Source organism: Platichthys flesus, chromosome 9 (assembly GCF_949316205.1).
Source record: "Platichthys flesus chromosome 9, fPlaFle2.1, whole genome shotgun sequence".
Taxonomy (NCBI): Eukaryota; Metazoa; Chordata; class Actinopteri; order Pleuronectiformes; family Pleuronectidae; genus Platichthys; species Platichthys flesus.
In genome coordinates, this window is record NC_084953.1 from 13,371,762 (window position 1) to 13,388,917 (window position 17,156).

The 17,156-nt window shown below is 41.7% G+C and overlaps 2 protein-coding genes across 3 annotated transcripts in view; both read right to left on the bottom strand.

Moving 5' to 3' along the window:
• The window catches only part of qsox1 (quiescin Q6 sulfhydryl oxidase 1), a 30,386-nt gene extending 23,032 nt beyond the window's left edge, over positions 1-7,354 (bottom strand). The window contains exons 1-6 of the mRNA XM_062394946.1: positions 6,929-7,354; positions 4,227-4,327; positions 2,930-2,978; positions 2,543-2,642; positions 1,010-1,100; positions 601-746 (exon numbers count right to left, since the gene is read on the bottom strand). Of these exons, the coding sequence (XP_062250930.1) occupies positions 601-746; positions 1,010-1,100; positions 2,543-2,642; positions 2,930-2,978; positions 4,227-4,327; positions 6,929-7,208 (767 nt within the window). The 5' untranslated portion in view covers positions 7,209-7,354. The remainder of the gene's footprint in view (positions 1-600; positions 747-1,009; positions 1,101-2,542; positions 2,643-2,929; positions 2,979-4,226; positions 4,328-6,928) is intronic.
• A 972-nt stretch (positions 7,355-8,326) lies between these two features.
• cep350 (centrosomal protein 350) overlaps positions 8,327-17,156 on the bottom strand; it is a 31,089-nt gene continuing 22,259 nt past the window's right edge. For both annotated transcript variants that reach the window (XM_062394950.1, XM_062394949.1), the window contains 8 exons: positions 16,641-16,801; positions 16,382-16,515; positions 16,220-16,275; positions 14,321-16,119; positions 13,173-13,685; positions 12,582-12,725; positions 12,289-12,411; positions 8,327-11,740 (listed from right to left, as the gene is read on the bottom strand). In XM_062394950.1, coding sequence (XP_062250934.1) covers positions 11,573-11,740; positions 12,289-12,411; positions 12,582-12,725; positions 13,173-13,685; positions 14,321-16,119; positions 16,220-16,275; positions 16,382-16,515; positions 16,641-16,801 — 3,098 coding nt within the window. In that variant the 3' untranslated portion in view covers positions 8,327-11,572. The remainder of the gene's footprint in view (positions 11,741-12,288; positions 12,412-12,581; positions 12,726-13,172; positions 13,686-14,320; positions 16,120-16,219; positions 16,276-16,381; positions 16,516-16,640; positions 16,802-17,156) is intronic.

The window sequence follows — 17,156 nt, forward strand, 5'->3', positions numbered from 1 at the left end:
ACTCACACACTCAATTCATGAGCTTAACATCGCCCCAAATGTTGGTGATTTGCCACAGCTGCGACACAACTCATGGGAAGGTCAACAGATGCCAGTCAAGCAGAGTGTGTTCCCACTCACAATCACACTCACACAATCCTCACATGCGGATTTGACTGCAGTCACTCCAAGTCATTGTTGTTATGGTTACATTTACATTTACAGGAAATATTATCTATGCACATAAAAGCTGGAACAAGCAAGACGTATCCATGGTGACTGTCCTTGACTTTATCTTCTGTAGTGAAGAGACATGGACGACAATCTAGTTCTTATGTTTTTCAAGAATGAATAAAAAATATATGCAAATCTAACACAAACCTACCAGACACTAATTGTAGGTAAAGATAAATATTAAAAAAAAAATGTATACATGTATAATAAATGTGTGATGTATTTCATACTATGATCATAAATCCATTTATAACAACATCTAATTGAAAAGTGTTTCGCCCTTTTATACTTCTTATACATTTTTTAGAGGTTACTGTGGTCGGCATGAAAATATAAAGCATGTATTTTTCATTCAAGGTTTAAAGCACAAACGCTGCAGCTACTCACACTTTGAGTCTGCTGAAGTTGCCTCCAGGATAATAGAGGAAACACGATGGGAACTCAGTCACTCCCAGTTTGGTCACCAGTCCTTCCTCGGTGCTCAGGACCCTCCGCACGGCAATGTTGTCAAACTGCAACAGGTCCAGGGTAAGCTGAAGACACACACACACGCACACACATTTAAACACACTGACCTTCTCTGTTGTGTATTATAGTATATTAGCATTTGTATAGTTAAGCTTTTCTCTCCCTGTGGATAACTTTACAAGGTTACTGGTTCAGTTACTTGTGGATCTAAAGTGGACTGGTTAGCTTTATTCAGCTGTTTTCAAAGCACATTTCTCCTCCTGCCCCAAAAGGATTTGATGTCCTAGAGACCCACACAGCTCGGACTGATGAACACACAAGCTGTTACCTCTCGGCCAATGTAGGAGCTGGCCTCTTCAAAGACCAGGGCCAGGTGTTGAACATTGTTTGTCTCAAAGAAGCTGTCGAGCTCGGCTTCGCTGCAGAGAGAGGAGCAGACAAACCATGTAAGACACATCATTTATACTGTAACTGGAGTTCAGTTCATCACCAGTAAAGCTTTAAGGGATTAAATATTGATCTAATAGAGATCCAAAGGAAGAATGAAGTAACTACAGAATTGAATGGACGTACTTTATCTTAAAAAAAGCACATGCTGAAATTGAATTGAACAACTTCCTTAGTATGAGCCTCTTTCTGATATATGAGTCAATGTGGCTCTTTCCTTAATCCCCAAACTAAAATTCCAGCTAAGATGTTTTCCAGTGAGAGATCTGCTTTCATGTAACTGTACTTTTGGATTTGTTTTTTCTTCTGGGAACCTCATTTCCATTATTTTCATCATAAGAAGAAGAAAAAGAACAGGAGAAAGTTGAATCTGAGAGGAGCAATGATACTTCCCCTTTAAATCTAAAAGGAGAAATAAACTTGACTCACGACTTCCTCTTTCTGCTACACCATCATGATGATAAACTGCACCTATCATGCATGTGTGTGGTTATGTATGTGAGCCGAGCAGAGTTATGAGCCAACAAGATTCTTGCTAGTGGAAACATGTTGGTCTGTCAGGAACCTCACAGCTTCCAAATAATATACTTGAATACTTGAATTCATTGAATAAACAGACCAATCATTGATTAAATCTTCGGGTTTACTAGTTATTCAGATGGTAAATAAAAAATTAAAAAAACAAATACGGCATCAAATAAACAACAGCTGGGAAACCGGGACACACTGTCTGTAAAAATGCCACCATTTTTTTTTATTAACCAAATCGGACATTCACGGGTACTGACCTCTGTCATGGCAACGACAGTCTTTAGCAATTTGTCTTCAAAATAGAAGCACAATGCTTGTCTTGTTGCTGCAATCATATAGATATCAAGCTTTTGTTTTTGAAAAGTTGCAAGAAGAAAGAAGAATGTGTGGATTGCTTAACACACCTTTGAAATGGCCAACAAGTTCTACAAGTTTAACATCCAAACTAATATAAAAAGCACACGCGTGAACGATAACGAAGAAGTTTCACTTCTGCAAGGAAGAGTTTAAATTCTTCCTTGCAGATAAACCAGGCCGGATGAACAAGTTATCTGGCTTCAGTCTTCACCATAGACTGTTTATAAAAAGCTCTGTTCACAACGTCAAAGAACACAGACAATGAAAAGTGACAGTATATTGTAAAACTGTTTGAGGAGGACTCACTAATGACGAGGACAAGTGAAGTAGTTGCTGAGCATTAACACAGGACAAAGAAACAGCTCATTCCAAACAGGCAGGTTAAGAACAGACACTGCCCTAAGTTACAGTTTATTGTCATTGATTTGATAACAGGGCTAAATATGTATAATGACTGGACAAAATGTAAACCTTCAACATCCTGTCACTTTATAGAACCTAACTGAACACGTTTGTGTATCTGTACCTGGTGGGCTCCAGCGGGGGACAGGCGGGGGGCCAGGGCACGTGGGCTTCTAGTTTGTCGATGATCTTGTGACGGAGGCCTCGAACATCGCGAATATACCCTGGAGGTCAAAGGGCAACACAGTTCACTGATTGCTCCTATGTTGGCTGAAATACATGCATGACTGCATCGGTATGTATACAATCTACTCTCAGAACATTAGCTAAGTATGAAATGAATGGTGCACAGTCACATGCCTGAGCTGGACCAGGTCAGTTTGAATGATTTCCTACATGTCTGATAGGAAAATGATCGATGTGCATGTTCCTAATCTGACGGGACGCCTGCTGCTGAAACTGCACGTCCGCCAAGGCAGGACAGTTTAAGGTGGAGTCTGCTTGTGTGTACCTTTGAAAGGCAGGCCATTGGAGTCAGCCTTGGTGTAGGCATGGAAGAACTGTGAAATGCAAGAAGAGAGAGAGTTTAAGTCAGAGAGATAGAAAAAGAGAGAGAGGGGGATCAGCTCAGACGGGCCTCACACGACCACGAGGGGAGTCATGTTTGGTGGTGGCTGGGCAGCGCTCCTCTCTGCCCGCCTTGACCCCCCAATCCTTCCTGGTGGAAATGATTTGCAGATGTTAGCGCTCGGGTGTGGGTTCAAACAGAATGAGATCTTTGTTTCTGTCGCTCTCGCTCGACGGCAGAGAGCGGAAGCAGAAATGAGAAATGAGAGGCCTGAGCACACACTGCCGCTGACGAATCAGATAAGACAGAAACACAGATGTTGGAAACTGGGGCTTTTCTGCAGAGTAGCTGCAGATCAGGCAAAGGTCAACTCTACTCACTGGGAACACATGATAGTATCTACAGTCACATATGTCATCCAGAGCTTCTACAATGAATATTTACGTAAAATAAATACACTCACAGAAAACTACTAACACAAGCAGAGTAATTCCTAGTTGACTCAGTTCAGATTATTACTGCCACCTACTGACAAATGCATACCATGACCTGAGACGAACAATCTGAGCAGCAAATTATAATTTAACAACTCATTATTTCATCTCGGAAGGGAAAACACAGCGTCTGCCACATTTCTTTATAACTTAATAACCAAGCATGACAAAGAAATGAAATACGTCCTCAAATATGAAGATCCCATTTCTATCTACCTTGATCTCATACATGGTCCCTGTGGAATCTAATCAATGGAAATCCTCCCTGCAAAATGAATTAAAATGTTTAATGGCCTGTTTGTATAAAAGACGTTCAATTTAAATGTTGTAAAACAGAGAAGAGTAGGAAAGCCTTGCTCGTCAGAGGCTGAAACTAGACAAATATTTATTATTTATATTTAAGATTATTTAACTGTCAAGTTTTGAAAGTAAATGTAAAATGTAAATTACATGCTCCACAGCATAAAGTTTTTGTGACCAATTCAGAAAATATATGGTGTATCATACAGAAACAGTGGTAGGAACACATTCAGTCAAGCAATGAGATGTGTAAATGAATGGAATATTGTATAGCTAGAAGAGAGCCTGTGACTCAAGCACTTCATTGCCAGCGACTGCTTAATGTTACTGTTGTTCATTTGATAATAAAAATCTTGAATTTTGAATCTTGAAGCATGAATTTGAGCCTTCACAATAATGCAAGCAATGCCGATAAAGATGAGCATTAGCAGACAGCTCACTGTTACCTTGATGGTGGGATACCCTGAGATGCCGAAGTCGATGCAGACCTTCCTGTTCACAGGTTCAGCGCAGTCAATCGCTGCCAGGTCCACAGCTGGCTTCCACTCTGAAGAAAAGACATCAAATAAAGGGAAATGTTTAGTCTACTCCGGCCTCCAGGCCATATATGACCTGTGAGACAACTCATTCATACAAACACTCTCAATTGATTTTTATTTCTCCCATAAAAAAAGAAAACATTAAATGATAGACTAGACGTCCTCTCTGATTAGTTGGTTCTGACCTGTCACATCTCCATCTACGTGTCATCGCTGATAAGCATCATGGAAACTATCAAGACGCAGATATTACGAGACAAATGGAGAATATTTTTTGTACAAAGCAACATAGTGTGTGTTAATTTTTGGGGAAGTGCCGGCAGAAATGAAAGAAGCCAATAGCAAGCAAGTCTGCAGCTTGAAATATAGCAAACTAGATGAGTTGGAAACAGTTAGGTCTCTTTTGTTTGTGGTCAAGAAAAAGCTTTAGCGGGCTAATAGCTAATAGCTAAGAAGCTAAAACTTCAATCAGAGGGAGAATTTGTGAAGGAGCTTTGTTGCTGATACAGACCTGGTGCAACCGGACAAAGTAAAACGGTGCATTGTTCCTACTCTGCCAGATCAATGGCTTGATACGTGTTTGGCGAGTTTGCAAAGTGACTCAGCTTTTCACTCATTTGGTGAAAGGTTTCAGGACGTTAAGCAAACAAAAGGAAAAGAACATGTTTGTTAAGCTGGTAACTGTTGATCAGCTGATGTTCCTGACAACCTGCAACTCAAAATCACAGATCTGCAACAACAAAGCGTGCATAAAAATAATCGTTATCGAAGTAAAATTAATCGTTTTTTTTAGTTTTTTTTTTAAAGTCATCGCCAAGCTTCAAAACTCACTCTTGCAAAAACTCATTCAAGACTGACGTGTCAAACCAGCTGTGAATAGTATTATCATAGCTACCATCTGACATTAGATGCCTTGCTAAAGACATGCATGCTGTACATTGAATGATCTGTGTTTTGATTGTTGAGGTATGGTGGCCCTGACGTGCAAATAGAGAAACCCAACAATTGCAAATAGGAGGACCCAATACCAAAATCACCAAAACACATTTTTCCAGCATCATCATCCTGTTAAAAGACGAACAGTGGGTCAATCCAATCAGCAATAAGCCTCGTCTATAGCAGGTATTTTCATTAGAAGTTCATGCTGTTGTGTTTTCATATTTGCATCTCTGACAGGCCTATGAATTCACATCATGCCCCATCAGGAAGTAATTTTTGCTGATACACTCCCACAGGTTCACGGTTGACTTGAGCACCTACACCTCATTTCTCCCATAAAACATCAGCAGGATCTCTCTCCCAGCTCCAAGGCATTTCCATCGCCTGCCAAGTCACCATTGTTGACTGTGTGTGAGACCGAAATACCCCATGACTGTGTCAGGCCCTCTGCCATCCTCAGACTCTTTGCCGCTGACTCTCATCCTAATTATATTGATTCTCACTGCGATGTGATGTTTCTCTCGGTGCACGAGCTCCAGAAACCGAACTCAAGAGGACGCGATGGGGAGTTTTTGAACCGACGGTGTCAAGAAGAATAAAAACACTCATTAGATCTCATGCTCTGATTAACAGACACAAGCAACAGCTCGCTCACTGTTTACATGCACGTGATGAAAACATCAGGGAGGTGTAACTTAACCGTACCCGGTAGAGGACAATAACTCAAGAAGTGTACTTAAATACAAATTTGATGTGCATGTACTTAACTTGAGTAGTAACTTAATTGCTTCAGCATCTGAAGCAATTTTATACTTCTACTCTACTTTATCAAAGATTACAATCTTGCAGTTTTCCCTCCACCATATTAATCTTTAAAATTTGAATACCCTCCCTGCAGTGAAAATCCTGTATCACAAAATGTTATGATGGTTAATGTGACTTTAAGTGTTAAAGTGTTCTCCACCCTTCTCAATATGAATCAACTCTTTAAAAAGACTCTTCGATTGACTCTTGAAAAGTTTACTTTTTAGAGAAAGGTGGTTCTCGCAAAAAAGCCACTCTGCAGGCATTCGATGATCATCCAAAATATGATGCATTAAACTAGCCCACAGTATGTAAAGTGGTTCAAAGGAGCCCAACCTTGAATATGACCAGTACTAGAATCCAACACCTTCTAGAAAATTAATGCAGCAGTAATATTAATCGAAAAAACACCATTTAATGTCGTAAACACTGACAGGGGACTTTTTACTTCACTACGAGTACATTTTGATAATAATACTTCGGTGAGGTACAGTAAGTTGATACTTTGACCTCCACCGACAGTAACATTACAGTGGAGCTGGACGATACATTTATAAAATAATGGGCAAAATGACATCAAGATCAAATCAGTCGATAAATGTCCGATTATTGTTTCTTTTAGTATTTAAATACTGATATTCAGTCTTGTAGTGAAGGTTGTGTTTTTTTCAACTCAAAGCATTTTACAAATTTTGATTGTTAAGTTTATTCCTCAGCCTGACATGACAACTACAGATGAATGTGATACTTGTTATGGCTTGTAAACGGATACGAGTGCATATAGTACAAATCTTTACAACCTGAACAGAAACTATATGAACACTAGTTATGATTGGCTACTTGCAGCAGGAGGCCTACACACCAACCTTTAATGTCAATGGCCAGCCCTCTGTACACCGGAGAGAACATCCTGCAGTGGCCGCACCACGACGCGTAGAACTCCACCACCGTGGCGGCGGTGGAGTTCACCAGCACCGCCTCCACATTCTCCGGAGTCAACAGGATGATCTGGTCGGAGGAGGTGTACAGCCCGGCCTCCGCAGCCCGGGGTGCAAGGAGACACACGCAGAGCCAGGCGGCGAGGGTGGCCGCTTCTCTGGGACGCAGAGGAAACCGAGACGTGGCACGGCCGTAGCTCCGCGCCATCTTCCCCCCAAGTGCGAGCTGCTGCTGCCGCCGCTGGAGGTGGAGGTGGTGGAGGAGCTGGGGTTTAACCCGCGGGTTTGAACTCGGCAAGTTTCCGCTTCAATGTCACTAAACTTCACACAACTTCTCCCTCCTCCTCCTCCTCCTCCTGCTGCTGCCTGGGTCCTCCCACTACTGATGACCAGAGTTCCTCCAGACTAAAAGAAACACCCACAGCCAGGTTCAGTCACCAGCTCCATCCACACGAGCCCTTCTGGTAAACTCTCCATAGACCTGATGAAGTGAGGATAATGGTGTCAAGTGACTGGAGAAGAACAGAAAGTACATTTCTATTTTTATACCTCCACGGCTCTCAGACAGGAAGTTACTGATGGTAAATAACTTCCCTTAAACTTCTACATAATGAAAATATAAACTAAAATGGACAGCTCAGTGTTCGTGTTTCTGTTCCAAAGAAATTCCAAAAACTACAAAAATGTTGGTTTAATTTTCTTTCTACACACACACACAAACACACACATAATAAATACAAATAATAATAATTTGTCCTTTTTGCATTGAATTAAGTTAAATAATTGCAGTTAAATGAATTAAGTCAATTCAATTAAGTGAAATTAAGTCAATTTAGACTGGCCGCCAAAAGAATATAAAAGGTATTTACAAAATCCTAAGGTATGACATCTTATTCATAGAATTTCTGATTTATGCTCTGCAAATTGCACCCCTCTCTACATTATTGGATTGTCATTTAATTCTCTTTTACTGAAATGGACAAAATCCTAGATATTTTGATACTTGAGCCTTAATATCCCATGTTTAGTTTGTAATTCCTCTGGAAGCCATGCAATATAACATGTGTCCCTGGCTCCTTGGTGGTGAAGTGGCTACAGCTCTGTTCTCCCAACAGGCATTTTGACTATGTACACTCTTTTCTTTATCTGTTGGTTTTGTGCTGTGATGTGACAATGTGTCAGTCTTACACCCACAACTCAAACACACATTATGCTGCTGCATTTGTGTAGAAACCCAGTGACGGACCTAAACATCGGATTATATAAACATCAGTGTGAGGAGAGGTTGTTGTCAACACTGGAACGGCAACACGCGCAGAGAGCAGATTCCTTTAGAAACAGCCAAAGCTTTATTTACAAATTCAAAGTTCGTTTTTGTTAACAAATATATACTATGTACATATTTGCAAAGTAAACAGTGTTTATTTTACAACAATCGTTCGGGTTACAGTTACAGCGGGTCAGATTGGAAAGACAGTATATTTACAACCATAAAAGAATTGTACAAGCCTTCAAGTGCACTTACCGCACACTCACAGCACATTATTATAAATATCCATAAACATTTCTTAAGACGAAGAAGGGAAGTCATGGTGGACTGCGTTCATTTGATAATCAAATATTTTCAGCCTAGTTTAATTGGGTTATCAGGATCAGACCACACACTTTATCTAAAACTCTGTCCTAAAGCAAACGGCTTAAAGCTTCTCAAGAATTTGAACTTAGAGACTAACAGCATGAGTTGTGGATACATACATATAAAACAATGCATAAGACCAAGTACTGCATAGTTACAGAGGAGAACTTCACTTCCTCGCACATACAATCAATTCAAGAGGACAATCCTAGAGGGGTGTGTAGAAAATGTTTCCTAAAAGGTACTAATGGAGTCAGCATCACATTTACATCTGCCTACAGACCAAACGTACAAGTTGTATATCGTGGACCAATCAGTATCCAAATGTTTTTTGGTCTTTTTCTACATTAGAATATTTACAGTTTGAACAATACACATTAGCAACTGTTAAAACACTGACAGTAGAATATAAAAAAAAAACATGGAGTACTCAGTTTAAGGTCACTTTAGCTCCAAACAGTCGGTGAGGAGGATGACGCTCCATCACACACACGCCACAGTGAGTTTGTACAGTTGGTTGGAACAAAGCCGCGCTGACAGCGAGGGCCAGAAAAAGCCCTGAGATAAAGTCCTACGTGCTCAGTCTCATCAGCTCAGTGACTCACTCTGAGCAGCTCAGGGCCTGGAGTTGTTCCATGTCCGTGGACTGTCCACAAACTAGGTCCGGATACCGTTATCAATACGATGACTCAACTGTGTCTATATGCACAGAGGTGGAGAGTGACAGGAAGAAGAAGCAGGTGACCTTTAGAGCGAGTCTGTTATTTGTGTTTGTCTTACAGACGTTTCCTCAGGCACAGGGAAATGAGTAGGTATAAAATCAACCTCTACTACACTACGCTTTGATGCAGAGACATAAGGCAGAAATGGAAGAATCGGTAGGAAGAGCAGGATTGTTTATAAAAAAAAAACTGTAGTTTACAGCAGTTGAAGGAGACATTCAAAGAAAACAGGTCCATAGGATGCTGAGACATTAACCAACTTAGCGAGGCACTTAAACCGAACTTTGAGAAAGACCACCTCTGCCGTCTGGGCAACACGGTGATGACTGATCTCAACTTGTTGATCGCCGTGAAACCTAATGTTTCACGTCAGAAATCAGAGAGTCGAGCCACGCTGCTGCACGACAAAGTGGTTTTTGGGGTTGAGTAAAAAAAAAAAGTTCAGCTACAGTAACTTGTTCCAGGGTAAATGGTGGTGGAAAGAGCCACAGTTGTCATCTGAGATCCCAGACAGAAAAAGGACTGGAGAAGAAGTAAGGTTCAAATCCAGCATTTCAGTACCGTCCTATGCTTTGATTCTAAATCTATCAGGTCAAGCCAATTGCCAGTCTGTCTTGTCCCACTTATAGACCAAACTGTGTCTTGAGTGTGTGGTGTGTTTGCACAAACACATCATTCAATAAGTTATACTTGTTTTCAATCTGTTATCACCGGTACATAGTGCGAGTTGAAAATGTAACACAAAAGTGGGACACAGTGATTGTGTTGACCAAATGGACAGTTGTGTGGACACCAATAAATCATACAAACAATATCAATTAGTTCTCAACAGTACAACTTTTAAATATTAAAACAATTTTCCCCATGTTAATTTTCTGTATCAATAGCGCTTTTTAAACCTTTGACATAATGTTATTGCCACGTTCACATTCACATTTGCATTTGTGCTTTTACAGTTTAATTAAATTGTCTTTACACAATGTTAAAATTATCTGTGTATCTATATGTTGACGAGATCATTTACAATTTTCAACGTTCTTTTCTCTGTGAGCGTTTCCTCTGAGTAACATTTGCCACATAATAAATAATATATCTAAAGAGGCAAACAAATTTCATATATTTGAACTCAGTGATGTTCCATCCCAGTGCAGTCTGAAAGTATTTTTGTAATGTAAGTGACACTTTCATTGTTTTACAACACACAGTCGACAATAATTATGAAGTTAAAGTGCTGACTCTCAGCTTTAACAGAGTACATCTCCTTATTGGGTGAAGGGCTCGACTTTCTTCCTATACATCGCCCCTCTAAATTAGGCAACGCAGCAGGATAATGAAGCTCAACATACAGTTAAAACAAACTAGCAGCTTTGTAGGTCCACACAGGCATTACAGTTCAATATTCATTACAGTCTAAATCAGTCAGTTATGTTCCAGAGGTCCCTGTAAAGATTTTTTGTTTTAAGGCAAGCCAACAGTCGCCTAAAATGAGGGGCTGTGTATAAAAGGCTGCAATCCCATCACTCTTCACCCAATAGGGGAGTAAATCCCTCCAGATTAAAGCTTCAAGTTGACAGCTCAACTCATTGTCACTGTTTAATTTAATGTGCTGGTTTACAAAGTCAAAACAATCATGTGTCACAGTCAAATCACTGACAGACTACACTGTATAATTTTTCTGCGATTCTATTACATTTTTTAATCGGAATATATATTTAAGATAAAAAAAAAGACAACCTACTTTTGTCCTGCCAGGTTTTATATTTTAGTCCCCTGTGGAACAATCATCTTAGCAGCATTAATGGACTTTAAATGCAAACAAATGGCACAGTCCATTGTACTCTATAAAAATCTGCTCACTCTCCCACTGGCATTTACAAAATGACCAGTGCAGGAGGTGAGAAATGAGAACAGGAGAACTGAGACTAGACGGTGTTAAAAGTTCCAGGATCGCTCAGGAGGCATTTTGTGTGTGACAACAAATTGTACAACCACGACAGTTAGCTGAAGCAAATTCAGCAAATTAACGTCGATGAAACAAGTAGGAGTAGTTGAGCCGAGAGGTAATGCTGGGATTGAAGGCATCTGAGGGTTGCAGTTGGCACATCAGCTGGTGGAAGACCGGGCAGCGACAGGTTGGCTGGAGCTCACAGGGCTGAGGATAAACTGCGGTTGAGCTAGAGGTTTGTAGTTCGAAAAATCTAAGCAGGAAAGCCGTCAAGAGGGGCCATCTCGCTTGGCCCTTGTGTCACAAATTTGTGTCAGCGTGTTGGCGGTGTCTTTAAGCAACGCGTCGAAGATGCTGTCTGCCAGCTGCATCTTGACAAACAGCTCGTCCTCGTCGTAGTTGACCCACTGGGCCTCCTCCTCGTGGAGTTCCTGGACCTGAGAGAAACACAGGGGTCACCTCTCACACAACTTACTGACATCAGTTCATATCACTGTGAGTAAAGTGGCAAAAATGTCTCAACTGAAAGTTTGCATGTCAATTTACAGAGATAGACATGGTGGACATTCTATGAAAATGCTGCTCTTTAAAATATCGCACAAACTAGAATGGCACTAAGGGAGAACACATATCTCTGCCACGGTTCCAACAGTTAACGCTAAATTTCACATACACATGTATTGATATTAAATATCAATACATGATTTCTCTCATCAAGATCCATCAATTATTCTGCGAGAGAATGGTGAAAATATTTAGAAACATACTCTCATAAGGTTCAAGAAAGTGAAGGAAAATTCCTGAATCTGCCCCTGATCCACTCCAAAATTCAATGAGCTCTTTCCTGGACCATACTTCATCCTTCCACCAAATTTCATGAAAATCCATTCAATTGTTTTTGTGTAATCTTGCCAACAGGGTGAAAGGGGGGAAAACAACCTCCTCGGTGGAGGGAATAACTCAAACATGTAACATTGGGACCTACCAGTATGTGATCGACTCTGTCCCGTTTCTTTTTGCCAAATTTAAGCATCTTCTGCCAGTCAGTCTTCTGGCTCTGGTCCTTGGCCAGACCGTAGAGTTTCAGCACCTCTGCTGCGAGGAATTCCTGTTCAACAAGGTGAGAAAACAACGTCGGTCATCACATGTGTAGGAGACATCAGACTGCTTTTTAATCTGGGTGACTGTAAAGACCTGAGAATATAAACCCCCATAATTAAAACACAAATTGTACACAGTTAAATGCTAGTAACTGAATTAAAGAGTGAAGCACTGTACCTGGAGTTTGGTGATGTCTCCTGGGGACTTGACTCTGTGGTAAGAGGCCTTCCCCCGTCGTGCTTTGACCCACTGAGGCTGATCAGCATTGGGATCGTCCGCATGGATCTCCTGCAGGATCTCCCATGTCAGGTCATACACACCCTGCGGAACAACAGAGAGCGATGAGATACTAGAGGTAAAACCAAAAATATATATTACACTAAAATAAATTGCGACAAGGATGACTCAGCAATGATTACTGCTCAACAGCACGGGTATTTGAATTCAATGAAAAGCATCAGGGGGACTGAGGCAACGTCTGAGTCGGATGTTTTCCATTGCGATGAGCACATGGACGTCTCACAGTTGTAACCAAAGGCAACTCAAATTGTTGTGTATCGTTTTGGAAACATTTGGATGCTCAGGCGAGAGGAATCCGCTGAATAATCGGAACTTGTCTGGCATCTAACCTCAGTAGACCCATTTAGATAAAGTGCGAGCCCAGCTGCCTTGGGTGTCTGCCTGTTCTGTTGTTCGGATTTCAGTTTTACAATAAAAATCCACCTAGGATGTGTGTGTTGTAGTTTTTGTCACATAGTTTTTTTTCACCTTTTTGTAGCTGCGGATGGACAGGGCTTCTTGATCCTGGCAGCTCGCCTCTGTACCCAGATACTCATGCGAAGGGTTGGGCTTTGGCAGCTGTGAAAGGGTCACTCCTCCCCCCCTCCCCAGGCCACAGCTCTCCCAGATCTCCTGAGCGGCAGCGTGGACCATCTTCTCCACCTCTGCAGCCGAGTGGGGCACCACCATGGCCGGCTGCTCAGGTAGTTTGGGAGGTAGAGGGAGAGGAAGCTCGGGTCTAGGTGGAGACTTGACCTGCCCTTCTCCACCCATAGGAGTGGATGAGCCAGACCTCCCCAGGCCTCCTAGCCTGAGCTCTTCCTCTTCCTCTATCTGCCTCTGCTTAAGCCTCTGCTGTTCCCTGCGGGAGCTGAGGCCATAGTCCTCATCAAACCAGTCCTCATCGTCACCGAGGTCTTCCAGCAGTTCACGGCTCAGTTCCAGCTCAGCTAGTCGCTTGGCAAGCTCCTCTTGACCACTGGCCCCTAACATTGGACTCTCCTGCGAAGAAAAACAAAAAATGTTTTAGACGTTTAGAAAATAAAAATGTTAATTCATTTGAATATTTAACTTCAGCATTACATCTTTGAGAGTTTTTCTCGTTACTGATGTTTCAGACGCAAAAAGGTTTTCAGCAAAGAGCTAAAGACGGTTAACAGACACAGTTGGACTTTGGCTGCACACATCCCAAAAACATGAGGGTTCTCCAGGTCAAATCAATAACCACTGTTTGCTAGTAACTTGATTATCAAAACACCACAGTTCAATCACATCAAAGACCAGCACTATCTCGCTTTAAAATTTTAGATAGAAATGACGAAACACAACGAAAAACAAAACACTGAAGAAGTCAAAGTGGAAATTCAGCCTGTAATTGTTTATTTAGACTTCAGATATTTGGTGTTTTATTATAAATTCAGGGTAAAGGGCGGTAAGGGGTGCATCTCCCTTTTTTTCCTTTTTAACCTGTTCAACCTTAAAGTAGGTCTCTGATATTTTCTGTTAAAACTCATGTTTTGCTTTTTGGTTCAAGAATGAATAAAAGTCACAAAATGACCTCATTGATCACAGCAAGGAACCCGCTTAACTGTATCTATTTTTTAATGACAACATAGGCTTCAGAAATATTCACTCACCGGTCGGTTGCACAGCTCCGGTGAAGACAGCTCCTCTTTTTCTATGGTTGGGAAGAAAGGTAGGCCATCTTTTTGTTCCACTATAGGGATCCACTCCTCTTCAACATTTTCACCCAACAGCTCTCCATTCATCTGGTTGGCATCTTTGATCTTCTGCTCTTTAGCCCTTTTAAGTTCAGTAAACTGCTTCACAGTGTCTCTCAGGAAGTTGTTGAAGAGCGTGTCCGTGAATTTGTCCAGTTTGTCTGTTTCCATCTCTTTTCCCTCGACTTCCCAGATGTCTGTGGAAAGATCAGCAGGAGTAAACTGGTGTTGTGAGTCCACATCTTCGTTCTCGACAAGGGTTGTGATCTCCTTCGGACTCGGCTTCTTCTCCAGGTCAATCTTGGCCATGTCAGAGATGAGGAGAGTGGTCGGCGCATCGTCAAACTCCAAAATGATGTCCTGACTGTTGCCATTAGAGAGTTGATGATGAGAGTCTTTGTGATGCTGTGTATTGAGGTGGGATGTGGGCTTCAGTGAGGTCTGGTTCTTGCCAAGAGAATCATCTGTGATCTTTTTATCTCCAGCCCCAAAGTCCTCAGATGTTTGCTCATTTTTACTCTGTAGTTTTCCTCGTTTATCATTTCCGTCCTCATCTCTTTCACATTTATCCCCACCTTTGTCTAACAGATCTTCAGAGAACGAGTCTTCATCCTCTGTGGTGTCTGTGTAGAGCCCAAACTTATCTGGGAGGTGTGTGATTTTGTCCGGAGGAGCAAAGATACCGTGGCACTCATTACACTCAAAGTACACCACTCCATCATAAGTGCCGTTGTTGCTCCCTTCAGACTTATCCAGCTCCACGCCGGCCCAGAAGCCATTGGCAAAGCTGGTTGGGCCTTTGAACATCAGAGTGCCAGGCTGAACGCTACCCACAAGAACCCGATCTCCCACTTTAAAACTTGGCATCTCATCCTGAGCAGGAGGGAGAGGGCTCAGCACAGGAGAGAGGGGTGCCGAGTGGCTGGAGTTGATGCTCTTTTGGTCATGTTTGAAATCTTCCGTCTGCTTATAGAGCTCCAGCAGTCTTCCAGAGTGCTCGCTGGGTTCACTCATGCCAGAATGGGGACTCAGCTCATCCTCTATTTCCTCCTCTACTTCTTCATCTTGGCTGTCATTTGGTGTGGTTCGGCCTGGGGAGTCCTTTCTCGAAACTTTGACTTCCGTCGGGGAAACTGAGATTTGAGACTCTGACTTGGAGATGGGATGTTTTTCTCTGGGTGAGGAATCGCGTGATGACTCAAAGTCATCATGATAGTCATCTGGCAAGGAAGCAAAGGCTTCAGCATCCTTCTTTGGTGCCTCCTGGCTTTCGAAGTCCATTGCAGGTGATAGTGACTTAGTTGTAGGTTTCACAACAACCTCTGCTTCAGATGGATATGATCGATGATTTTCACTCATTGAAGAGGAATCATGTTTATGTGTAGACTGCTTCTCCCGGGAGTCGGGTCTGTCTTCTTTTTCTAGTTTATGATAAAGTTCAGAATGTTGATCCTCTGAACTGGAGCTTACTTCCACCTCCAGCTCTTCCTGAATTTCAGATCTTAGATCAGACAGAATGTTCTCATCACCAGACTCAATTATCTGTGTCTTGGTTTCTTTGGAGGTGGGTCTTAAAAGATCCAGAGAGGACTGGCGGCCCCTCGGACAGTCTGGGCTGCCGTATACTGGAGTCGGAGTGACGGTTGGTGGGTCTTCATCAGATAACACTTCAGGCACCGAGGTGGATCTACTATGATCAACTTCAAGAGGGGCATCTAAAATATAAGGGAAAGTAACATTAATACATTGTCTTTTAATATCAACTTTAAAAAATGCTGTACGTCATATTATTTAAAATGAGTATGAATCACTCACAACGGTCAAATGAAGCATCAATTTTTGTCCTTTCAGAATCTTGGCTCTTTTCAGACCTAAGAAAGAGGGATTGAAAGAGGGAACTAAAGGTAAACGGAAATTCCTATTTCTGTAAAAGCTACACAAACAACAGAGTATTGTGATTGAAGCCGATTTTGGTACCTGTGAGAAGGTGGATTGATGCTTGACTGTTTAGCGACTGATATGGAATCTTGAATCTGGGACTTTGTATCAGGAGTTGAGTCTGGTTCCTCATCAAGTTCTGCCTTAGTTTTCTCAATGAAGTCGTTATAGGTCTGAAACAATAAAATGAAAAAGGTATCATGAATTTACTTATAGATGGACAAATATACACACACACACACACACACACGCAAGCAGACAATTTTGTTGAAACATCTAAAAACAACAACACATTTACCTCCAGCTGCTTCAGCAGGCTGGCCTCCTTTGCCTTGAGTCGCTCCTTGTTTCTCTTCTTCTGCTCTTTTTTCAGCTGGCAGGCCATAGACTTTCGTTTTCTGAGTTCCTCCTTCAGGGCCTTGATACGGGTCTCTATGTCACTCTGGTCTGAAATGGGTTCTAGGCAAAGTCAGATGAAAAATCACAGTTAGAATGTGAAACAAGTGCCAGACCTCTGATTAGCAACGGGTAATCCAACTTTGTGCCCAATCGAACTCAATCCCCACCCAGTGTATGAGGATTACTGTACATTTCCTTCATTAAGAAAGGTCAAATGTGTTATTGTGTATGTTTCTTTGGCTTGTTCACAATGAACAAACAGTAAAGTATGAAAGGTTTTAACAGCAGCCTGAAACTGAATGAAACACATTTCAGCTTCAACACCAGGCCTGCAAAACTGTCGTTGCTTTTGCGATAACTAAGCGCAATGCACAGTGTTCTATCACACAGCTAAGCAGGTCCGGTATCAGGGAAG